General features: G+C 30.5%; 2 protein-coding genes across 2 annotated transcripts; both read left to right on the forward strand.

Annotated features, from left to right (window-relative positions):
* Window positions 1-10,437: 10,437 nt before the first annotated feature.
* LOC111690467 (serine protease 7) lies at window positions 10,438-19,698 on the forward strand. The gene is made up of 4 exons (XM_046949591.1): window positions 10,438-10,980; window positions 18,257-18,709; window positions 18,777-18,882; window positions 18,946-19,698. Exons 1-4 carry the CDS (start codon window positions 10,872-10,874, stop codon window positions 19,514-19,516), a joined length of 1,239 nt encoding a protein of 412 aa, XP_046805547.1. The 5' UTR covers window positions 10,438-10,871; the 3' UTR covers window positions 19,517-19,698.
* A 2,557-nt stretch (window positions 19,699-22,255) lies between these two features.
* LOC124419562 (CLIP domain-containing serine protease B8) lies at window positions 22,256-26,093 on the forward strand. Its single transcript, XM_046949590.1, has 4 exons — window positions 22,256-23,086; window positions 24,691-24,787; window positions 24,896-25,194; window positions 25,268-26,093. The coding sequence occupies exons 1-4, from the start codon at window positions 22,498-22,500 to the stop codon at window positions 25,600-25,602; spliced, it is 1,320 nt and encodes a 439-aa protein (XP_046805546.1). The 5' UTR covers window positions 22,256-22,497; the 3' UTR covers window positions 25,603-26,093.
* The last annotated feature ends 421 nt before the right edge of the window (window positions 26,094-26,514 follow it).

A 26,514-nucleotide genomic window follows, 5' to 3' on the forward strand; every position in this document is an offset into this window, starting at 1 on the left:
TAAAAAATAATAAAAAATTTTATTTTTAGAGCATATTTTTTAAATTTTAAGAGCATATTTTGAGTTTTTTACGGCATATTTAAAGCGCTTAAAACACTTTTTTTAGAGGATGTTTTCGGTTTCCCTGGATATCACAATTCAAGCTGGCACACTAATTATTCATTTGAAACACCTATAGAGATTTGATGTAGTATACATTCTCCTAGTAACCTAACCTAACCTATCTTGCATCAGTCTTTTAACCGACATCCTATTCCCGCGAATTTGGGTTGAACCGTATCCACCACGTACATCCCGAAGAGACCTCTACAATAACCGAGACAAATTAATATCAGAAAGTCCTGCGGGCTAATGGTTACCGTGTTACTAGATTATGTGATCCTCTATTTTAAATAGTAGTGTCAAATCATTCGAAGAAAAGGCCAAATATACATTTAATTATCTTCAGTTTATAGTCCAGGCACCTATTTTCCCCGAGATTGCAATCATACCAAGATGGGGTTTTTCATCAAGACAACATTCCGGGGGAGGGGTTTTCGCATACGATTTCTTGCACTTTGAATTGTTTTAAAGGATGCATTTGTAATAGTCAATAATGATACGATAACCCAAAAAATGTTCACTAGAAGTGCTGATATAATTGGTTCAAAAGATGATATAATATTATTAGAACACGATTATTTCTATTATTGGACTTTAATTTGAATTACGTGTTAAAATGCAAATAATTCAATTGGCATTCTTTCCTCTTACAAACTATTTGTCTAATCTAGTTTGAAAAGTTAATTAATTATGTTGTTTCTAAGCCATTGTCTTAAGAATCAAATCAATTCAAATAAAAAGTTCTAAATTGAAAAGTAATTAATCATTGGTTTTTTTTGGGAAAAACAATTAAACAATTAAGTCCGTTACTAATAAACGATAAAATAGAAATAAATTAAAAACATTATTTTAATAATAAAATTCATGTATAAATCAATAATTTATTGTTCTAAAAATAAATATCCGCAAAATATATAACAATCAAAACATGTTGCCGCCTGTAGGAACATGTTTAAGTAGGAAAGGTACATAATTTTAGTTACAATAGAATGGTTTATAGTGACGTATTCTTAAGTATTAGAAAAAAAACAATTTGTAAACAATAGAAAGTAAAGCTGCGCTTTGAAAATAATTTAGAATTTAAATATTGTAAAGACTTTTAAGGAAACCACAAAGAAACCAGAATTTATGATTTTCTATTATTATCATAAACAACAATAAAAAATAATTTATAAAAATTCTAATTTAATTCTAATGAAATTCTCACAAAACCCAGTTTATTTTAAAGAAAAACATGTGTATGACTAAGACACAACTGCGGAAACAGCGACAACAGCGACAACAGCATCATGTGTAACAAAATGCCTTAAGCGCCGAGGTATTCCCCAATTATTAGAATAAATAAATGAATGAATGACTGAACAATTTTACTCTCCAGCATGAAATTCTAAGCTTAAACAACAGCAACAAAGTAGCTTAAGCATTTATCATATTAAAGCGGAAAGTTTTGTTCGATGAAAAAATTTAACCAAAACTAATAATATTCATATAAAAGAGTTACTAATTTTTAATTTGTTATTATTTTATTTTGGTTTTTTTTTCGAAAATTTTTTAAAAACGTCATTGATTTGTGCGATCAACAAACTGGTGTTTTGTTTGAACAAAAGAAACTCAAAGTTCGCTGAACTTTCGTAAACCGCATACACGGAAAATTTATTGTTAGAAAAACAACTGGTACGACGTTATGACCCTGAATTAGTATGACATATTTTTTTTTTTTAATTTGAATTCCTAAAATACACAATAGATTTACTAAGTAGTAGTTAGATCAACATTAAATCATAATTTAAATGAAACGAAAAAGGAATTAGAATCGAAAACGTTTAGCACGCAGCAAAAGAAACAAAGGCCGTTTAAACACTCAGATTTTATTGTTATTTAATTAAGCTCCATACAGTAGTGATAACTAGTTACTCGACTAGTTATTTCAAAAATTAAATACAAAATTGTTTTTTTTTGTACATAATAAAATTCTTATTGCTTTTATCATGTTAATTTATAAAAGTCATATTGTTACATTTTAATTACTTACAAATACAATACATGCCGAATAACCTGCATTTAAATAAAAAATAACTATTTCAATTCAAAAGAATTTATTTTATTTCTATAATTCGTACAATACTAGTAGTTACACACTAACACACATATTTATAGAAATTCTCGTATTTTCAAGTACATAATTTCAGTTTCATTTGAACATGTAAACTATTTACTTACAACCGGTTTATCGAAGACTACGCACGTTAGTTAGTAGTTTTGACCATATGGCAGAATTATTAAAGATCAGTTAAGGTCGATTGTTAAAAGCCTTAGAACAAAGTCCATGCACCATTGGAGGGAAGTTTAAGATGGATGTTATCTTATGTCTTCATATTTACATTAAAATATTTAGATTTTTATAGACTCCAGACAATTCATAAACAAATGTTATCTCATTAGTCACGTAGTCCAATTTTTAAAGGTTTCAGCTATTGTTTTGGTTTGGTAACAACAGATAAATTAAGAATAGAAGGCATGAAATATAAGATTAGCATTTAAGACTTTTTACATTTATAATCAGATTTCCTACTCTTTTAGAACGTAGTGTTGGATGTAACCTGACTCAAATATGAGTTATTAACGAATCTAATAATTTTTTTAAGTTTACATTTTAATCTCTCAAGCAGAAAAGGATTCATCAAGTTCCCTAAAGTACGATGGAATTGAAATGGTCTAATCCATGATTTATTTTCTACTGTGATGGATAACTGACCAACAAGCGGGTCCGAGCATTATTTAATGGATTGAATATTTTTCATGCCATGCCCACAAATTTGGAGTCTGTTAGCATAGTCAACTACTTGAGTTATTTCCATTTTAAATACCACGATTATGCAATGGAATAAACTTGATGCTGGTGTTAAGCAAGTAAGTTTTCTCGGACCTATGTACGTGGGGCAGATTAGAGTAGTATACGTTTGTTTTTTCAATTACAATTTCATTTCAAGTAAAAAATAAAACTTAACAAATTACAATTACTTGTAAGTGTCAATATTTTCTTTATAATTTCATGTAATTTGTAATTAAATTAAACTTCAACTGCAATTACAAGTTATTGTAATTGGCAAAATATCAATTACAAATACAAGTAATTGTGATTGAATGAACTTTATTGCAATGATTTATTGCCCATTTACACATTGCAGGCAATTGTAATTGACCACGTAATGAATTACTTTGTGAAATCGTTACTCCCCAAGCTTCATACATATAATTTATTGAAAATGGACAACTATCTTTGATGATGTTAAAAAGGTGTTAAATGCAGATAAAGGAGTTACGTTTACACAAAGAACAATTCATAATTCATCTATCCAAGAATTATTGCAAAAAATCGCTGGAAATGATCCTCACTGGAAAACAAAATTCGAACGAAGCTTCGTAGAGTCAACCACCACCTGGGATGATTCAAATTTACGGAGACAATTGATATCAGAATTATTCGCTGGAAAGTGTAATCTTCGATTCAACCAGTCCATGAGTCCATAATTTTTTCTTGTATTCTATGTGCATTTCACAACAAATGGTACATCTTTTGAAAGCGGTATTATTTGTATATCTTTCATGGATTCCCACCTAGTTATAAAAGAAAGACTAAGAATATTTAAATGATCAACGAAGGTTATCTTAACACGGAACACTTTGTATTTATCTATCTATCTATCTATCTATCTATCTATCTATCTATCTATCTATCTATCTATCTATCTATCTATCTATCTATCTATCTATCTATCTATCTATCTATCTATCCATCTATCTATCTATCTATATATCCATCTATTTAAAATTATTCTTCTCATATTATTTCCCACGATATTATACATTTTGCCACATTATTTTTGTAACGGTATAAACAAATCACACCCATCTTCCTCTCAGGTGGTCAACTCATAGATTTATATTAAAATAAAAGATTCATTATTGTTTTGACTAATACAGAAGCTATACACGGTTTTAATACAAAGTAAGTAAGAAATAATTTAAATTAATTATTGAAGATATTTAAAACAATTTTTTAGATTAATAATTACAAGAATTACTATCAGAAATTTGAATCAGAAAAGTCAATACAATTGACTTCTACATATTTACAGTCATATTTTCCAATCAGAAGACAGATAATTTAAATTATTATAAGTTTAATGTAAAAACAAACTACATTAATCTTGTCAATGTATTTTTTTCCAGTATTACTTGAATTCTTTACAATAACTTTTAAGTACACTAATACATTCCATTCCAATAATAAGTTGTACATAAAATGACAACATTACTTGTAGTATAAATGTAATAAATATGCAATTTATAACTATGTTCAACAACTAGATTAGCGATAGTAGTTATTATGTATTAAATTATTTATTATTTAATATTATTATTGAACTTGTCTCAAAATGATTAGTTTCATTGAGACATTTTTTTAAAACACGTGTTCGAGTTTTCAATACAAATGAGTCTTGTGTAAAACTAATTACATACTAGCACACCCAAGTTAAGTACTAACTCAAGAGAAGTAGCGAAAAGTTATACATATTTCGGAAAGATAGTGACAAGTTAATTGAATTTATATTACAAAATACTAAAACAGTTTATAAGTGTAACGTGTGAAAGTAAGGCAATAGAGTTCTTTAAAAATATTCATCTTTAAGATATTAATAAAATTGTCGGGCACAAAAATAGAACAAAATGTCAATATTTGTACTTGAACCCTTAAAACAAGCAATGTTTTCGGTCACAATTCTGAAGGCCTAAAGAAAAAACCGCAAATTAATCGATTTTTTTAAAGAATAACAAACTACTAAACATTTATTGTGGTTAAATTGATACAAACTACATATTTGAGAATGTGGGAAAATCCGAAAATAAATTATTTATCTAAAACTTGTGTATACATAATTACAGGATTATAAACAGGAATTTGTCATTTTAAAAATATGGAAAATACAAATTTTTAGCATATTTTAGAATTTTAAATGTAAATATGTTGATATTTAAAAAAAAAATGTCTAATCATTACATGATTATGTATTTATTTATTTTACAATGTTTTTTCTTAAATAAAAACGCTTGTATATTGTTTAATAAAAGAAATTTAAAATATTTTAAATTTTAAATTAATGCAGAGTTTTTAAAAAGGGAATTACGGGAAAACTTTTGTGGAGAAATTACAATTTTTACTTACATGCAAAAGGTCCAATTGCATGTAAGTAAGTCTATTAAATTTAAAAATTGCAATAAGTTTTATACTTGTTTCATCGTTTTTCAAATATTTTTGAAACGAAATGGCGATAACGAAATGAAATAAGGATTGAACCGGAATTTTTCCCAACTTTAATTTGAAATTGTAAGGACTTGCATTTACTTACAACATTTTTTATTTAAATTTTTTGATATTTTTCTAAATAAATTCTTATTAAAAACTGGTTGGGTCTAATACTAGTAATTTTTCGAACACACTCAATGTTAATTTCAGCTGTAAGATAGTATAGGAAAGTTTACAGTTGGGAACTAGTACTGGTGATTTAGTACAGGGTTAATAATAAAATAACACTGTAAGTATGTCATATTTATTAAACATGGCCAACAAATAAATAATATTTCGACACGGTATACTGAGAATTCAAAAATTTTTCCAAATTTGACCTTTGAACTCCATATTTCATGGGTTTAGAATGTCCGATTTGAATAAAGTTTGGAATATATATTTTATATTATCTGGTCTTAAACACCCTAAAGATACTTTGTTTAAAATGTGCAACAGTAAAGAATTAATACGTATTCTCTAAAATTTTACAAAAAAAAATGCGATTTCAAACTTTTTTGACCATAGCTGACAACAAGTTCGCGTTATCATATACGGACAAAAACTATTATTTGATTAATTATTATTATATTTAAACTAAAAAATGTTTTTTTTTTAAGAATATATCACAAAAATAAGTACATTTTTTGTCACATTTCGAATTTATGTGCTGTGAGACATCGGCCTCGGGAATTTGCAAAAACTTTAAAAATTTTCAAGCAATTTTTGTGTTTTATATCTTTCTGAAATGCTTGTTCTGTGCACATTGTCATTCCTTCACAATAAAGTTCAAAATTTATTAGTAAATGGCCAAATTTCAGCAAAAAATGAAAAAAATCGATATTTTCCCCTGGTAAATGCACTTGGAAACTTCAGATCCGTTCCGGCACCTCTTAACGTTATTCTATCAACAAAATGACAAAACTATGCCATAGAACAATTCCAGAGGGGGGACGAGCTGCCAGATAATCAAAATCAGACATTTTGGTAATACAGAAATTTTTTTAAAACGAGTGTAACTTTTCACTTACAGGTCCTAGAAAATTTGTTTCCAAAATAAGTTTAGAAAGCCTTTTCTTTACATTAGTTAGTTAGTTACTTAGTTTGTTAGTTAGTTAGTTAGTTAGTTAGTTAGTTAGTTAGTTAGTTAGTTAGTTAGTTAGTTAGGTAGTTAGTTAGTTAGTTAGTTAGTTAGTTAGTTAGTTAGTTAAAATTTTTAAAAGCTTCTACGTTCCTAAACAGAAACCCTATTTAAGCGTCTGAGTCTTACTTTAATAAATCTGCTCTAAGTTATTGTCAAAGTCACATGCAGTCTGATATAAAACTACAATAAAGTGTTTAAATTAATTAATTCACCATATCCATATTTATGCATATGTGAATAATTATGAATCTAAATTTTGCATATTTTTTTTTTTTAATAAAAACCGACAAAACACAATGAAATGTATAAAGACAAATATTTCATTAAAATCTTTAAATTATGAATTTAAACAAAAGAATATTAATTGTTATGGGAAATTCCATTTTAATCTAACAGTATTGAAACTGCCCTCCCCAGCCAACTGAGTCACGTGCTAAACTATGCACAAGAAAGTCCTTCTTTTAAATTTAAAGATAAATAATTTAATTTACTTTTATTATTAAAGGCAAAGGCTATTTATTACTATTACTTAATAGGAATGTTCAAAAAGTTATTGCCGACAATTCCTCGACTTGCATTCTTTTTAAAGTGATATGATCTGCTAGTGCACCATTTAAATTCGCAACACAATTGTGAGATCTATAATAATATGACAAAGTTTTTCTAATTACACATACAAAGTATCCGCTTAACATTCCGCCAAGTATTTGAAAGTTTTTGTTTTTTGTTTTTGCAAATACACTTTTTATTTACGGCCTTCAAAATAAATTTTAATTAAATCAATTAACGCAAAAATACAAAACACAAGTTTGTTTTATATTTCAATTAAAGATTCTTTACTGTTTATTCATAAACAAAAAAACAAAATATTTAAATTTTTTAAACATTTGTTATTTGTTATACTTAAATTTTTGTTAATTAATGCATAATATAATGCATGCGTATTATAGTGTGTAAGGTAAAGGACAAAAAGAAAGTTGTGGTAAAAGGTGTTTAATTTATTAATTATATTTTAGGGTTAGTAAACTTTATGAACTTTTTGAAAATAATTGATATTGTTTTAAAGGTTTTAAAGTCATTGCATGAACTTTTAATTACATCTTATTTAGTTTTTGACCCAAGAAATTTTACAAAAAACAAATATTTAAAATTAAGTTCATGTTCATATGAAAGTTTCCAAATCCCAAAAAAAAATTCACTTTATTGTCACTAATTAAAAGTTTATAATGGTTTAACGAGATTTTTAACTCGAGTTATAATACCTCGAGTTCCCCTCCCTTTTATGGGTACCGAGGGGCCTGGTACCAATATCATGTAAGGTATACATACCTCTGGTGGAGAATTCACTAAAGCTGTCTTACAATCCAAGACGGTCTTAGTTTTAACTTATCACCTGTTATCGCCCAAATTTCCTTCTGGCTGTCGGTAAATATGTTAAGCTTTATTAATTCTAATCCAAATTATGCATTCCGTTATAGCTCAGACTTCTGAATAGGAACTTGTGTTGTGAGTAGGTAAACGGTGGTATATTTCTAGTTCTAAGTCTTCAATATACAGGCCCAGGTCCACTGTTAAACCTACGGGTATTTGCTCTAATGTTACGCTTGACCAAGATATTCTATAAGGATTCAGCGTTTCAAAGTTTCAGATTATTGTGTACAACCTTTCAATGTGTTCAGTATATATTGATGACGGGTTCTATAGAAGCTTTTAGCCAGTAAGCCTAAAGTTATGCGCCGTTCGGCTGTAAGTGCTGTCTCATATCTTAAATATGTTTTAATGAGTGCAATATCTAGTATCGTTTCCAGAACAGTGGTTGACGTAGATAGTACTAATGGCATCATGTACGCTGAATTCCCTGTAATAGTTTGATTATTGTTTAAAGTCCTCGAGAATATTGAAGCATAAGCTAGAATTGTTCAAATTACACTTTTATATAGCCAATGTGTCATAGTAAGACCAAGACCCCGTTTTATGTTTATATACATATATCGCCCCTCACCGATGTGGCTTGTTGATCATAGTAGGACTAAGACTCCATTTCAAGACTATAGTTTTAATACATATCGCTCAGCATCCTTGTTGATCCTATTATTGGTGTCTCCGTTTTAATTTTCAGTCACGGACTACATCTTAGTACTTAACTCTGCCTGTCACTTCTTGTCCAATAAACAAGAAATTTGTGTTTTTCTCGTGAAAAGTTAGATTTTCGTGTTTGCGGGTTAACATGAAAGTCTTTCCGTTGGGTCCAGCTCAAGGCCTTACACAGAGCCTTCTCAGATCTTATTGTAACATTAGTCGCTCAGTATTGCAACATTTTCTGCTCCTTAGCATATAGTTGATCCAGTTACGGAACACCCAGTCAATATAAAACTGGTTTAAGGACTCGATAAGAATATCAGTGTGCACATTATCGTAGAGTCAATGCATATCGCCAGTGTATACATTTTGCTATCGAAGAATTCACCTATGTATTGGACAATATACTACCCACGACAATTGAATCTCCTCTCCGGAACGACCCTATTCTCAATCGGCCAAAGATTTTCAACTCAGCAACAACTGTATCAACCGGAAGTTTTTTTCCCTTAAGAGTAACATCCAGTTACAGCCAACCTGTTACAACAACATACTATTCGTTCCAAGGTTTTAGGTAGGAAGGACGTAAGTCTTATCAGTTCATAGGACTTTGGTATTGCATAAATAAATTTCCTGGGCTGATCTCCGCTTTCGCAGAGGGCAGCTGTCTTCAAATGATTCAACCAGGGCACTTGTAAACGTTTCTATTTCGGCGTCTATATCCTCTTTATGTCGCCATTGAAAATAAGCAATGACTTAAGCGGTCGATTAGACTCAGGTGTTGCATAGCTTAGTTTTCTGGGCTGATTTGAAATGATTTACTTGAGAACGTTTCTACTTAGGCATATATATCATTTTTATGAAAAGTTTCCTAAAAGGTTCTTTAGTAAGGTTCCGATCATTGTCTAATTAGTCTTAGGGCCTTATTTTATAAAACGAAACGACAATATTTTATGTAAATATTTCGAAACTTTATATTTTATGTAAATTAATAAAATTTTCAATTTTTAGTAATATCTAACTAGAAAGTAACTTTTAAGCAATTTCTTCCAAAAAAGAAACACGTTTTAAAATAGTGATTTTATAGTTGATATATATGATTCATATTTTAAAACATTTTCAATTTTGTCCTTTTGACATATATATCCAGCGAAATGAGTCATTTTCAATGTAGTTATTATCAGGTTTAAAAATATTTAATTTCATATCTTTTGTAATGTAAATTACCGAATTTTCCCAAATTTGGTTAAATTTCCCTTATGCAAAATTTCAATATAATACAGAATTTTAATATATATTTATTAATAATTTAGAACAAAGATTAATGACATTTATTACTGGGAATTATATTAAAATTATATTAATAAAATCTAAGAAATGAAAATCGTTGAAAAAAAAAATTAAAATTTTACAAGAAAATTTACAAATTCCAGAAAAAAAACTACGATGCACTCAATCCCATTTTAACCAAGGGAAATTTTTTGAAACAAATTCTTATTACTAATGCATATTTTATATTTGTACTTTACCACAAACGTTTTGCAATAAAATTAAACAAAATCAAATCATTAGCATCATCATTATTAGCTGGTTCTTAAGAGATTTTTTTTATTTATTTATTTATAATATGAATGAATGCGTTCACACATACTGCGGTTGGTTTTTGTTTGGTAGCTTAAGCAAAAAACCATTCAGAGTAAAGTTGAGCGGAGATTTAGTGTGTGAATGGTTTTTGGTTGCTATTACTATATATATAAAAGCCTTGTTATATTCTTAATTTAATTTCAGTTTAATCTCAAGCATCAAAGTGTTAACTACGTAACGAACGAACGAGCAGCAAACGGTTCAGATTAAATGCAAATTTTTAAATTTAACAAGAAATAAATAAATACGAAAAGAAATAAAAACAAAATCATAATAATAAAATAAAATCTACAACAAGGTCAATATAACATATTTTATTTTTTAGTTTGTGAAATGAAACAAATGTTGGAAACAAAAATTTATATGAATAAATGAAACAGAAAAAAAATTAACAACAAATTATTAACCACAAAATTATGAATTAACAATTAAATAAAAAAACATACAGTAGTTTAACAAGAATACATGTGTAATTAAAAAAGAATATTAAAAACAAAAAAAAAATTGTTAAGAAACAAGTTAAACAAAAACAATATATATTAGTGACGTGACTAAATGTTGTTGAATCGTTTAAGTGTTAATATGAAAGTAAATGTGGCGTTTGGATTCTTAATTTTAACCACAATTGTCGCAGTGCAAGCTCAATCTCTAACTAATTCAAATTGTAAGTCAAAACATTAATTAATTGAAATATAAACATTTAAAATCACTTACACACATTCATATGTACATATGTTTGTATGTATGTATGACCACATGCAATTATAAAGAGAACGACCGCAAATATTTTTTACGAAAACGGAAGTGACATAAAGTTAAGTAATTTGTTTTTGACAAATTTTTGTTGTTGTTGTGGAAGTATTTATACCCTACACGGGTATTGTGTGAAGGATATTTTGCATTTATGTTTCTGTCCTTAAAACAGCAAAATTTTGATCAAAATATATTTCATGCCTACGTTAAGTAAGTGTTTAGCGTTCTAGTTTGATAGACCGGAACTGATGGGTTCAATTACTCACAACAGGCCCATTAGAGCCTTAGGGTTATTTCTTCAGGTTTGATTTATATACATCCTTCTTTCTAACTAACTAAACTCAAATGTTACCAAATCGGTTCAGAATCATTATAATGCCCAATTTGGTTGAAATTGGAAAAATAATTCCATGAACTTTGGTATACATTTAATACCAGAATAATCTTTATTTAATATAAAATAAATCGGTTAAGGATTGTATGCAACAGGACCAATCAAGTGGACTTCATATTTATTAAGTTGGTTGGTTTATGTGGTAGTTCAATACGCGCGAATTAAACTACTAGTAGAATCGAAGAGACTCCGTTTTGACCGGACCACTCCAATCGTAAGATGTTGTATTTGTAGTATTAGATCCAGCATGTAGCTGTGAAAAATCTAAGTATATCATTAAGCATAAACTTAGATATCTCGCCAAGGTTAGATATGAAGTGATTGCCAAGGAAGCTGTTTCTCTTTATGGCCAGAGCAGGGCATTCCAGAGGAGATGAAAGACCGTTTCTTTCTTTTCCCTGTCTTTGCAACTGCGACAGTGATCAATGAAAGGGAGCCCAAGCCGACTTGCGTGTCTGCCTATTAGCCAGTTTCCTGTTATTACTGCTATCAGCCTCGATATTTTCGCATATTTCGGTTAATAAGGTGTCTTGTTCGTTTTTCATTGAAGGAGGGCCACAATAATTTGGCCCCTTTACATGTGTCTAGGTTATTCCACCTATTTTCAAAATCTAAGGATATTGCTCTTGATACAACTTAACGAAGTTGCTACTGAAACGGCGTCGGAAATGTCAAGAGCAGATCCCGTTCTGACAAGCTCAAATGCTTGTTTATTGTCCTAGTAGTCCCTATGTAGTCAGATTGGTTCATTATAAATTCATTCATAGAAGGTACTCACCTCAAGATTTTACATGTATGAAAATCATTGACGATTTGTTCATTACAGGGACTAGAAACTATATTCGATTCTTTTTTCATTATAGCGACTAGAAACTATATTCGAATCTTTTACGAAATTCAATTTAAGTCTCAACAATCTCTAGCCCTTGAACAGGAACATCTAAAAAAACATTTCAAATTTACTCACAGCTAGTGTAGTGATTAACAAGTGATCGGTTTTGTCTAACTTTAACTTTTTTCCAATTGTTGTTGTTCTATATGTATATTTTGGCTTGTTGCTGATTTTTGGTTCGGCTTTTGTTGGAACTGCTCTGCACAATGAATAAAGATTTTATGGAATTTAAATGATTATAGTTATTTTATGTATGAATGGTCATTTTTTTGTAAAAAACACACAAAAATTAACCAAAAATACAAATAAGTAATAAACAAGATTTATGATCACTTTAACAACTAATAAAAATATATATATTTTTTTTTTTTTTACGTTTGAAAATCACGTTCGTTTTGCTTTTGTTTTTACATTTTTTGTTCGTTGTGAAAAGGGGCACGTTTAATACTTTTTGTATCCAGTTTGGCCTTGAACGTGGGTCATAATTACAAAAATATTTTGACAAAATTATTGTGTGGGGGGGCAAAGTATCATAATGTTCTATGTGGTTAAAAGAATTTCTAAGCAAATTAATTATTATAATTGCTACACTATACCAATTATCCTTTGTATGAGAAAAAAAATTAATATAATAATTATTATAATTTGCTGTTTTTGGTTTCAAAAGTGATTCTAAAAAATATATAAAGAAATAAGTTCACTGAACTAATTTAAAATACAAGTGATTAATTAAAAAGTTAATTAATTATTTGTTAGCAATAATAAGCGAAAATAACTAATAACTTAGAAGTATGCACTTTATATTGACAGGGAAAGTTTTTTATCTCAACGGGGGAGAAATTTATATATTTGAAAATTTATATAGTGATAATAAGTCCCAGAGTAATACCAAGTCTTTTAAACATGCATATGTATGTTGAATTTGACATTTATATGTAAAGTACTTAAACAGTAGTAGGTAGTATGTGTTACCGTCCCCACACACAGACTTTAAAGAGTCTTCAAAATCAGGTTTCCTTCCTGGTGCGAGTGGTGTAGAAGTAATCTAACGAGCGAATATACCGCCATAATCTTTACAGATGATTCTAAAATAAATTGTGGTGTTGGTTCTAGGGTCTTCTGCGGAGAAGCTGGGGTAACATAGGAATCTTTAACGATATTCAAGCGGCACATTTTTCACTTAACTCTTATACTACTACTTCCCTATTAGTTAGACAATGCAAGAAGGATCTGTCAATGCCGGGTCGCCTGTCTGACATTATAGGATCTCTACGCATAGCTTGCTAGAACGTGATCTGCTCTTGATATTTCCGATGCCGTTTCAGTAGAAACTCCGTTAAGTTTTATCAAGAGCAATATCCATAGATTCTTTCTTCAAAAAGCTAAAAATAGGTAGAATAACCTAGACACATGTAAAGGAGCTGATAGCAGTAATAACAGGACACTGGGTAATAGGCAGACATGCAAGTCAGCTTAGTCTCCCTTTTAATGATAATTGTCGCAGTTGCAAAGACAGGGAAAAGGTCTTTCATCTACTCTGTGAATGCCCTACTCTGGCTAAAAAGAGAAAAATAAAAAAGAGAAATCACTTCATATCTAACCTTGGTGAGATATCTGAGTTTAGGCTGAATGATATCCTCAGATTTCTTACAGCTACGGGCCGGATCTTATGCTACAAATACAACATCTGACGAGTGGAGTGTTCCTGAAAAAAACGAAGTCCCTTCGAATCTACTAGACGGTTCGCGCATAGTGTATAACCACGTAAACCATGTGTCACAGTAGTGAATATTCCATCTTGGTGTTATTGCAATATGCTGCTGAAAACAGGTGCTACCAATACATCTAGTCTGTAGGAACTACGATAAAATGTACCTAACTTGGAATGATTTGGCATGGGATCGAATCAAAGCACCATATAATCGGGCACTACGGGTGGTGAGGACTATATGACTTGTCATAGCTGGTTAGTTTACTGAAGTTCCATGTAGTGGTTGTGGTTAGAACCCGAATTCGCGGGAAGAAAATATTGAGTTAATGACTTATAGGATATATCATATATGCTTGGATACTCTCTCCAGAGCTGTTTCAGTGTCTACAGATGTTTCTGGGAAATTTTCAAGTTGACACTTGGTAGTCATTCCGTAGAATGGAATTAATATAAATTGGTAAACGATCGGAAAAAGTTTCAAAGGATGTAAAAATTTCCAAAATCAATTCCTACATCCTTTGTAACATTATCTCGACATAAAAAGGGATCCTGATTTATTTGTTGGCTATTTCGAACTACCAAGTACGTCTCTAGGTGATGTTGCCGAAACAACATGGCCATCTTAGTAGTGTGATTGCGCAGGCTTTAAGAGATTAAGAAATACACTGAAATGGGTCATTAGTTAACGGGGATTGCAATTTTAATAAATGGTGTTTGCCTTCCGGTATATCGAAAGACTGATTTCTCCTGATGTTAGGTTAACGCTTTTGACTTTAGACCAGTAATTGTTTTTTCCTTGTCGTGATTGGCATTGAGATTTACCCAGTGTTGTCTGTCAATCTGCAAAGGGTTAAAATTTAATATTGTAGATCGCTCAAGTACTTCAGCAAAGTGCTTTTACACGAACCGGCATAGCCATGTACAAAAATTGCCTCCTGATTTCTTCATAGAAGGATTCAGAGGTGCGTGGTAAACCGTTCTCAAGTCTACCCATGAAGGCCGACAAGGCAGGAGTTTACGTTAAGCGCTTATATATTGATCGGCCATGCCCAAATTTACTAATTTAGGAGATGTTTACCAAACAAATGCATATTAAACGAATTTTCAAATATTTACATAAATATTTGTTAAGGTTTTTGGTTTTAGTAATTTAATAAATTTTTTGTTCCATTTATATTTATTTATCTTATTTATATTACTTTTTTACAAAAAAATCCCCTTTTATTAAAAAATATGTTAATAATAATAATTTACAATAAAATTTTTACGTCTAGAACCAAGTAAAAATTTCCGTTACTTAAAAAAATATTTCAAAATAATTTTTTGTTTCTTTTCTTCAACAAATTTAATAAATTCCTGTTTTAGATTGTTTGTCTCCTATTGTACGTCTATCTATCGAAGTAATTAATTAGTTAAACTTGAGTGTGTCCACAAAAACCACAAAAACAAACAAAATTTTAAAATATTTTTAATGACCACTACGAAATATAAAAAAAAAACATTAAAAACCACAAGTTTTGCTAGATATTTGTGATAACCTGTAGGAGTGTCTAATTTAAATGGCTTAAATTTTAAATGTTATAAATAAAATTTATTATTAAAGAAGATCACGATTTTGCACTTCATGTTTAGAAAATTTTAGTGAATAAAATTAACTTAAGATTATAAAATTTTAAAGCTTCCATATGGGTAGCATTAACTTTTCTTTACAGAAATGAGATCTTGAGATGTAACTTAAGAAAAAAATGATAAATATTCAAAATATTTCCTAATATTTGGGTAAGAAGTAAAATTATTATTGTTAATGCATGGATATTTATCTTATCTCCAATTAAACCAATCTTTGCTATTTGAATTTGTTAACTGTAAATTGAAATAATGTGATTCAATATTTCAGAGTGAGAAATATCATTTATATAATTAAGCAATATTTTACATTTTTTATGAATTCATTCAAAAAATTGTTTAACATTGACCCTGAATTTTTCATTGATTTAATGGTCCAATATAAAATCAATCATTATGCCTTTTGTAGAAAAATTCATCCATTCTCCTATTGACATTCTTTTTTGTAACATTTAACATATTCAAAAAAAAAAAAAACTGAAATGTATGTAAAAAGTTATTCAAATTTAAATTCTTTTAAATCAAATTCCTTCATTTAACATTATCATTAATTTGTTGTGATAAATCAAATGTTAAATTATCATTAATTTGTTGTGATAATGTTATAGAAATTTATTAATCGATTATTCGTGAGAGCTAATAAAGAAATGATAATTTTTTAAACAGGCTTGTCATAGGAGAGATGTTTTTTTATTTGATTCCAAATTCACTACATCTGAAGTCATTCTCAGGAAGTAATTTTTATGTTCTTTTATGTAATTAGAAAGTGAACTTGTAGTTTTATATTAATCAATTCCAAAACAAATTTCAGTACACAAAAATATACGTTAAATTAAAAAAAATGAATTATTTTTGGAAGTCAATAAACATCACTTCCAAAGAAGGTAAACAAATTCACTTAGTGCTACTTTTGAAGTGGTGATAAATATTATTCTTTCAGAAGTGAATACAGATTATATAGCTTGACAGACAAGCTATACATGGTATACAATGGTATATCATCATTAATGGTAAATGTTGCCCTAATGGATCAGAAGTTTGGTAAACAACATTATCGTAAACTCCCCCCGGGGGGAATGTTACCTTGGTGAAACCTCCACCTTGATGTTGTTGCAATCCCGAGGAACAGTGTTGTTACCAACGTCTCTAATCGGCTGGGACTATAAATTGGTACTACAGTCTACCAGAGCATTACATAATCTGGTACTACGTGTGGCCAGTAACTTGCAGGACTATGTCCTGACTGGTCAGTTGGTTGAGGTTCCTTCGGGATCCACGTAGTGGCTGAGGTTAAAACCCAAATTCGCGGGAAAAATAAGTTTAAGGTAAAGTCAATATTTCGGAATAAGTTCCGTGCAGATACCCCACAGAGGAGTGACTGTGGTACCCCACAGAGGAGTGACAGTGGTACTAAGGATTGAAAATGAGTTGGTATTAATTCTATATTGTATGGGATGAATGTGGGGTACGGCGGACCTCTCCCCACCCGTCTTCCTATAATGAAAGTGTCGTGTTGACAGTATACTCTGTTCACATCAGGTATTCACGTAAAGCAATCTGACATTCATTATGGTAAACTGAGCATAAAAAAAAGAATCTACTCATATGTGTGCTGGTGGGCCGATGAATAAGGATAGTTTTCGTGACGACTCCGGTGCCCCATTAATGCGCTATAACAGCGATGTTTTGATGAACAGAAAATAGGTTTTACTTTCTTGTTATTTTCAAATTAAAACATTCTGTTGCTAAACCCAGGCGATCGATAGCGAATTGATATTCAATAGAATTCATGACAACACATATTAGTTTAAATCCTCATAAATTATTAAGACCTGAACAATGATTGTATTTATAGCTTTTCATTATTCAATACTTAAATATACTTGTCTTATAAGATTTGGCAAGACTTTAACAAGCTATTTTCTGGTTCAATTAGGAATAATATGTTATTATAATAATTTATTTAAAATTGTAATACAAATCATTATTTCAAATTAAGTTATCTTAACAAAGGTGTGGGGGTCTTATTATTTTTTCATTTGGGAATGGCATGTCAAAACTAAATTATTGTTTGAGTAGTTTTGATGAATTTGTAATTAAATTAATTAAGAAACAAATAATAAAGACCAACAGATTTAAAACCCCTAAAAGAATGAAAGATTGAAAGTCAAAGAGGTTTTCAAAAAAAAACCTAAAATTAACTACAAAACAAAGACGAAACGAAACCAGTTTTAGATTCATCTTTGTTGTAAAAAAAATCTACAAGTAATAAATAAACTAAAGCAGACAAAAAAACTGAAACCATAAAAAAATATTTCAAACTTTATTAACTTTATAAAAGACAACTTGAAAACATAAACCATTGATTAAAAACCGCAACATTTTAATTCACAACAACATGAACTAGGCTATTAACATATATCGCACTTTGCACTTACATACTTCCTCATAGGGGGTTTCCCCAAGATCATCATAAATGATCTTAACATGCCACGATACTATCGAAAAAACCAAACGCATTATTATTATTATTAATTATTTTTCTCTTTTGTGCATTTTTCAAGATTTTATCAACAGACGTTGTGAAAACCCCAACAAAAGACCAGGAACATGTGTGGCCATACATGATTGTCAAGTTTTATTGCAAAGTGATCGTACTTTTGTAGAAGCTTCACGATGTGGCGGTGGTTTTGGTACCACACCCTATGTTTGTTGTTCTAGTGATACGGGATTCACCAGAGAGCCCAGAAAACAAGAAGTAGCGGTAGTAGTGGCAAGAGAACAGCCCGAATTGAGTTTAGAAGAGAGATCGTGGTTAAGAGAAATTTTCAGAGGAAATTTCCTCACAACCCCCATATATCCAGATCAGCCAAGAGTGTTAGCTAAAGCCAAACCATCATTGCTGCCAGAACCTCCCACTTGTGGTGGAGAATTTATAGACAATCGTATATATGGTGGTCGGGATACGGAGTTATATGAATTCCCCTGGATGGCATTTTTGGAGTATTCAAAGTCTGGTGAGTTAGTTTATATAATTTTTAAATACTTTCGTTAACATTCTAACTCATTACAAATTTATATTAGATCCCACTCAGGAAGCGGTATGTGCTGGTTCTTTGATTAACTCCCGTTATATATTGACTGCTGCCCATTGTGTCAAGGGACCTATTTTAAGACAAAAAGGAGAACTGTAGGTTTAACTTTCTTAAATCTGTAAATATAATACTTTATTAATTTCAACCTTATTTTACAGCGTGGCTGTTCGTTTAGGCTTAAGAGACTACACACAAAGCTCCATATTTCCCGGAGATGATCAACGTTGGCGAGTTGAAGAGACTATTATTCATGAAAACTATAAACCACAAAAAACTCCCGTACATGATGTTGCCCTTTTAAGACTTGAAAGCAATGTTCGTTATTCGAAAACCGTTAGACCCATTTGTTTACCTTCCGTTCTTGCACCCTATAATCTCAAATCAGACACCAAACTTACTGTGGCCGGTTGGGGTTCAACAGAATTCGATTCTAGCAGTCCCATTAAGCAAAAGGTAAATGTTGCCCTAATGGATCAGAAGTTCTGTAAACAACAATATGGTAAATTGGGCTTAACAATAGAATCTACACATATGTGTGCTGGTGGTGCGGCGAATAAGGATAGTTGTCGTGGCGACTCTGGTGCCCCACTTATGCATTATCGTAATGGTGTTTGGGTTTTGGAGGGTGTAGTATCTTTCGGTCGTCGTTGTGGTTACAAAGATTGGCCAGGTGTATATGCTCGTGTCAGTAGTTATACTCAGTGGATTAATAAGAAGTTGCGTATTTAACTTTAGAGATTGAGTACAAATTAAGTAATTTAATTAATTTTTAGTTTCCTAACAAATAGTGAAATTTAATGCATTTGTATTTGTTTTTCATACAGACATGATTTTTTGTTTCATTTTGTATTCGCATACTCATTTAGGTTTTAAGCAAATATGTAGCTATTTTAATAAATTAAAACAAAATTAACTATAGATTTAAATTTAGTTGTTTTGTCTTGTAATGTTATTTAAATTATCACAGTTGTAGAGAATTATTATTGGAATTGTCATTTAGAATATTATAAGCTATCCAGCAAAATCTTTACTTACCCGGTAAGTAGGCAAGTAATATTGGAGAAAAGTGTAAGTAGTTACTTTTTAGGTAAATAACTACTTATTTTAGTTCGATGATGACCAAAAAATAACTTGTTACAAATCTGCTTACTCGACTTTTTCGGATTTAAAAATGGTTTTACAGTTATTTTTTTTATATTTGCTAGTATATTGTCTTACTAAATACCACATTAAAGGTTATATTATCATTCTATGTAGAATGGTTTCCACACGTATGTAAATATCAACATTTTTAGAAAAAACTTCCAAAATCGACTAGGCTTAGAACATACGCAATAGACAATTAGCTACAAACTCTATTTAAAAAAAATAATTTATGTTATTGATAACGACAACTCATTACCAAGTAATATATGAAATAAATACATTTTCTACAATACTCATTATCAAAATTTTAAAACATTTTACTGGGTTTCCTCGGTAGTTTTACTATAAATGTCGTTATAGTTAAACAATCGTTATACGTCCAATCTTTCATTATTTTATCATCGATATTATGTGAATAATCTGAATACAATCCAAACCCTATATATCAATATGCCTTAGTATTATTGTGTCCATGATTGTGCCGCAGTTTACTAAAACTGGCCATTAAAACATATACCCATGAGAAGGTTAGAGTTCCACGTTCCGTAATCCGGATTCAAATAGAAGCTTAAATGGTTATTATCAATTCATAATATGATTGTGCCGCAGTTTACTAAAACTGGCCATTAAAACATATACCCATAAGAAGGTTAGAGTTCCACGATCCGTAATCTGGATTCAAATTTTGGATTTTTCTATCAGACTCGCGTATGAGAATTCTCTAATACAAGTAACGTTAATGAGGCAGACGAAAAAAATATATACTAATCTAGGTCTACATATTGTTCACCTCAAATAATTACATTAATATGGAATTGAATCAACCAGAGGCCTAAATAAACGATTGTACATTGTTTGCGTTGATATAGGAGAGATACGCTATTGCATGTAATGTCTGACTACCACAGCAATAAGGCCTATTGTCTTTCTAGGTAAGACAGAGACGAGAAATGTATTCAGCAGCTTCCTTTTCTTACTCATTGGTTCATTTTAAGCAGTAGCCTTGAAATAGTAGATTTATTAGTATCTTACTATATGCATCCATAATAGAGTCCGCTGCACAGGATGGCCCCAAAGAGACGTAGTATAATCCTTGAAAGCGCAATCAATCTTAGATGATCATCTGATCTGAGCAGAACCGTAATGTTCTTGTTAGATATAGCATCAAGATGGGAAATATTCCCTGCATAAAGGCAGCTATATTCACTGGTTACTCTCATTAGAATGACCCGGGACCATGAACAGTTTTAGGCACAAATAGTTCATCAGCTGGAGAGGTAGCTCGCTGCTTTTCCGAAGGATATTTCAATTTAACATGATCGGTACATCATAGATCAGAATTCTGGCCTATTTTCAATGGCCCATGATCAAATAAAAGTTATAAAATAAACTAGTGTTAAAATTGTGATTTTTTTTGAAAAGGTCAAAAAGCAGCAAGAGTTGACAAAAGGTCACAAATTTTGTTTATTTTCGAAAGGTGTTGCAATAGAATCTAATAATACATTACAGATTTGTCAAAAAAGTTTTAAAGCCGAATTTGAAATTTTTATTATGATCCTAGAAATATGCTTTAATATTGTCCACAACTCTTAAATTTTATTTTAAATGAAAGTGAAACTGAAACATATTTTTCAAGTTTTGTTTTAATTCCGTTTCTTAAACCATGAATCATACACAAACTAACATACATAGTTACAATCTAAGTACACTTGTTTGTACGCACATCGGAATCAATGGAACCAGTACTCTCAATCAGTCGTAGCCTATTGCATAATTTACCAGTTCGTATGCAACGAAGTGTAAATGACCGACCGGTAAGTAAGTAGTAAGTGTGCAAAGTCAACAATTATGAACATGATCGATATCGTTTAAACTTGTTATTTCATTTGTCGCACATTTTTCCGTGATTGCATTTTTAACACCTGAAAACATGAAAAGAGAAACAAGGAAAGAAATAAGAAAAAGGTGTCAGCATTTGAAATTGTTGTGTTTTTATCGTTTGTTTTGGTCTCTCATTCGTGGCTAGCTTAAATATGGTAAGGTGATCTTGAACGTATTTTTTTGTTTCTATTAATGACTGATCGCTTGTTTTTGTTAAAAAAATGTGGTTAGCAGTATTTGTACTTCTTTTTGGGGAATTGAAATTGAGAGTGTTTGTTTAAGTGTGTGTATACAAGTATGTTTAGCATGGTTTGGATTTTTATTTGATTTGTTTGTTTTATAATTTTCAATAATTTTTGGCCAAAGAAAAAAGTACGCGTAGGATTAACAGCTGTTGGTAGTAAACTCTCGATTTCGTTGAAACTAGTGAGCGTCATAGTTGAACAGTACGTTGACGCGGCATGTTGTTTCGACGGTAAATTGTGTCTCCGAGTCGATGTTAAGTTTAATTGTTTTGATTTGCCGCGGAATTAAATAATAAAACAAAAAAAAAAAAAAAAACACACAAATAAATTTAAAAATAAATACAAGTGTTTTCAATTCAATGAAACTGAATTCAAAAGAAATATAAAAAATTTATAAAATAATAAATAAATAAAAACGTTTATTTATTAACTCGAGTCATGTTTCCTCGCAGCTATTTAGCCATAACGTTTTTCATAATTAATTTAGTTAACAAATGTCATTGTCTGAATAAAGTTGCCTTTAATCATCTAGCCGATTATGATGATGAAGAAGATGTTTCGTCCGCGTTACAAAGTGAACGAGTGCATATACCTTGTGAAATACCAAATGAAGATAAACTGGGCGTTTGCCTGGAAGTAAGTCAATGTTCGGCTTATTTACAAGTTCGTAATTCAACAAATTTACCCGCGGAAAAAGTGAATTTTTTGAAAAAAGTCCAATGTGTTTCGAATGTTTCATATGACGAGCGTGCACGCAGTTTAGAACCATTGGTTTGTTGTACGGCCAATGGACAAGATTATCGTTTTCCAAGTATAGAATTTACTAAATTCGAATATAGACGTTTTCAAGACGCTACAGCGCGTTTTAAAAAGAAAAAATTAAAGCGTCGCATACAAACGGTCGAACCTATTGAGGGTTTTAATTTGTTGAACGAGTGTGGCAAGCAGGTGACTCATCGTATTTATGGTGGTGAAATTGCAGAACTCGATGAATTTCCCTGGTTGGCGCTATTGGTATATAATACTAGTAAGTTGTGATAATGTTTGGGGAGAGAGGTTAAATTTCCTTTTCAATTTTATGAACTTTATTTAGAGTAGTTTTTATGAAAGTTTCAATAATGTTGTCAGCGTTCAGAAATGTTTATTTAGACTAGATCAGTAGTATTTTATTATTGTATATATTCTGTTTCATTGTTTGTACTGCTGTTGAGATAATATGGTAGTGGAATAAAATTCCAAAATATTCCTATTAGCTGTGAGAATTGGCGTATTGGTTAAAAGAGACCCAAATGCGATTAGGTTTAAAACTAGAAGCTGAGAAAAATATTTTACTATTTATTAATTAAAAGACTAAGAAAACATTGCTGAAGGAAAGGAAGTTAAACAAATATACTATCATCAACAGAGGTAACAGATGGAGGCGTGGTACTGTTAACTCTTCAATAGCTCCGACTAGTAAAACAACTAATGGTTGTGGATAATAGAAGAGCTCTCTTTTTTGACAAGAATATACCCGATTTCGGAAAAGATTTGGACGATCTAAGGAGCGAAATACAAGCTAAAAATTCCATTCAACTCGATGCAAATTACTTTTGGATGAACATCTAAGATCGCGTTAACGCGTAAAGCTGAGAGTATTACACGGTTGTCAGATCTTTCATCGTTGGCAGAGCTGTTAAATAAATGAGCAAATCTGATAGATAAATGGATGACTAAAACTCAGAACTCAAGTGGAGCACTGTCATCACTTGAAAAATGACTTGGTAAAAGTCTCTATTAAGATCTATACTGCTGTATAGATCTTAATAAAATCTACAAATAGCCTACCTGAACTGCAGAGGAATAATAATAATCGATCTTCGAGTGCTCTTGCTAAATCGAGAGCTACATATATAAATTTGCTTTTCAATATTAAATATTACATCTAAGATCGTTTTAAAACGTAATGCTGAGAGTATTACACGGTTGTCAGATCTTTCATCGTTGACAGATCTGTTGGATAAATGAGCAGATCTGATAGATAAATGGATGACGAAAACTCAGAACTCAAGTAGAGCACTATCATCACTCGAAGAATGACTCGGTAGAAGCCTCTATTAAGATCTAAACTGTCTGTAGAATGTGTCATTATCAAATCTACAAAAAAACCGACCACATGAACTAGAGAGGAATAATAATAATCGTTCTTCGCTCTCGCTAAATCGCGAGCTACACATTCAATTTCAACATGCAGACTTCGTGTTAAAGTTATCAAGCGATTGAAAGTGCTTGCTTTTGGATGTCAACTACTTGAAAACTTTTTGAAATTATTGTGAAATTTCCTTTTTTTTTTGAGTAGCTTCAAATAAGTAATGTAAAACTTTCGGCACATAATGTTGGTTCAAAAGGATCCCTTTTTAATATCATACATCCAATATTTAGTGAATTATTAGTAAATATTAGATTAGTAGGAAAACTAAGTTTAAACTACCTAACTAAAGTTTGATTCAAAATCCTTTCTCTCAATTGGTAGCTCATATTTATCGTAGTAGATTCTGGCTCATATTTTGACCTCGGTTAAATCCGATAATTATCTTAAGGAAAATATTCTAATTGAATTTTATAACAAATTTTATTTTTATTAATTTTCAGATGATTACGGTTGCAGTGGCGCCTTAATCGATGATCGACACATATTGACCGCAGCCCATTGTGTACAAGGCGAAGGTTATCGCGAGAAAAAGGGATTGTAAGCGGTATAGTATTTTAAATAATTTCGAAATTTACTCTAAATTTAAAATTCTTTTGATATCGAACAAAACACAAAATTCCCCTACAAACGTATAAAAATATATAGAAAACATGTGCGCCTGGGAGAATTTAATGTGAAAACTGAACCGGACTGCATTGAAGAACCCAACTATTTGAGTTGTGCTGATGCGGCTTTGGATATAGGTGTAGAAAAGATTTATGTACATCCCGATTATAAAGAGTATTCGTTTAATAAATTCAATGATATAGCAGTGATACGTCTAAAACATCCTGTCTCTTTTACACATTTTGTTATGCCTATATGTTTGCCAAATAAAACCGAAGATATAACATTTGAGGAGGGTCAAATGTTTTCGGTATCTGGATGGGGTAGAACCGATTTGTGTAAGTTTAAATAAAATTGAATAGTAATTAAATTATAAATTTAATAATTTTTCTTAAAATTGTTTCATTATAGTTAATAAATATTTTATTAATATACACAGTCCCATTAAACTTAAGCTACGTATACCATTGGTGGCAAAAGAAAACTGCACCAAAGTATTGGAGCTGTTTGGTGTAGAATTGGGTCCAAAGCAATTGTGTGCTGGTGGTGAATATGCCAAAGACACTTGTGCTGGCGACAGTGGTGGGCCCTTAATGTTTTTCGATCGTAAACATTCAAGATGGGTTACCTACGGCATAGTAAGTTATGGTTTCACTCAGTGTGGCATGGCCGGACATCCGGCTGTTTATACAAATGTGGCCGAATACTTAGATTGGATTCACTCTGTAATCGAAAAAGTAACATAAAGAGAGAGAGTGTGTGATTTAAACAATAATACTTTCTAACTGACGTTAGAGTTAACTTAAACAAATTGTGTTTATTTAAAAAAAATCGAAAAAACAGCTTGTTTCAACATGTACAATTTGCATTAATTTAATTAGATTAATTATTAGCACTAACTTAGTTAAATTATTGTTATTATTATATATATTATTTTATATGTTTAGCTGTTTTTATATTTGTTTAAAATTGCAATTATGTTTTTCTCAAACGTGTGTTTGTTTTCTTTTTAATTGTTAATTAATTGGTTTCTGTTTAAATAATTTTGTTTATAAAAGTAGAACTCTTATTCAGGATTAATATAAGACCCACCCACCTTTGTATTTGTAAATATTAGAGATTAAAAACAAATATTTATATTAATGTAGATAATGAAATGTTAACATATGTACGTGTGTGTATATGAAGTTTAATAATTTTAGGAATGTTTATTGTAAATAAAATGTGATAAAAATAAATGAAATATATTGTGAATTTTAATTTATTTCATTGACACAGTTGAAATTTAAATAATGACGTAGGGAAAACATCGTGGAAATAATGTTAATAAAAAAATCAGTAACCAGATCAATCATATATATGTATATTCTTTCTGTGGCTCCAATGTTCCTCATGGCCTCATACGAACATGTTTTGATCTTATTTCGTTACATTTCGTATGTAGGTATATGTGTACACAGCGAATGACTTAAACAAGATCGATATCGATTACTACATATTGGAGGATACATACATATGTATTTAAGTACGGATCCATCAAGTATAAAAAGTCTTAAGCGAGAAGTCTGAATGTTAACCCGATTAAGTCAGTCTTTTTACAAGAAAGATAAATATTCTTAAGTTCATTGAACCCAGGGCAAGATAATACTAGTGAGCAA

This window comes from Lucilia cuprina, chromosome 4 (genome assembly GCF_022045245.1).
Source record: "Lucilia cuprina isolate Lc7/37 chromosome 4, ASM2204524v1, whole genome shotgun sequence".
Taxonomy (NCBI): Eukaryota; Metazoa; Arthropoda; class Insecta; order Diptera; family Calliphoridae; genus Lucilia; species Lucilia cuprina.

Bases quoted from the DNA above. Each gene is read 5' to 3' on its own strand.
- LOC124419562 (XM_046949590.1), top strand. From the start codon at position 22,498: ATGTTTCCTCGCAGCTATTTAGCCATAACGTTTTTCATAATTAATTTA. The intron at 23,087-24,690 runs GTAAGTTGTGAT...ATTAATTTTCAG, and splicing joins GCTATTGGTATATAATACTA to ATGATTACGGTTGCAGTGGC. The intron at 24,788-24,895 runs GTAAGCGGTATA...AAAAATATATAG, and splicing joins TATCGCGAGAAAAAGGGATT to AAAACATGTGCGCCTGGGAG.
- LOC111690467 (XM_046949591.1), top strand. From the start codon at position 10,872: ATGTTGTTGAATCGTTTAAGTGTTAATATGAAAGTAAATGTGGCGTTT. The intron at 18,710-18,776 runs GTGAGTTAGTTT...AATTTATATTAG, and splicing joins TTTGGAGTATTCAAAGTCTG to ATCCCACTCAGGAAGCGGTA. The intron at 18,883-18,945 runs GTAGGTTTAACT...CTTATTTTACAG, and splicing joins TTAAGACAAAAAGGAGAACT to CGTGGCTGTTCGTTTAGGCT.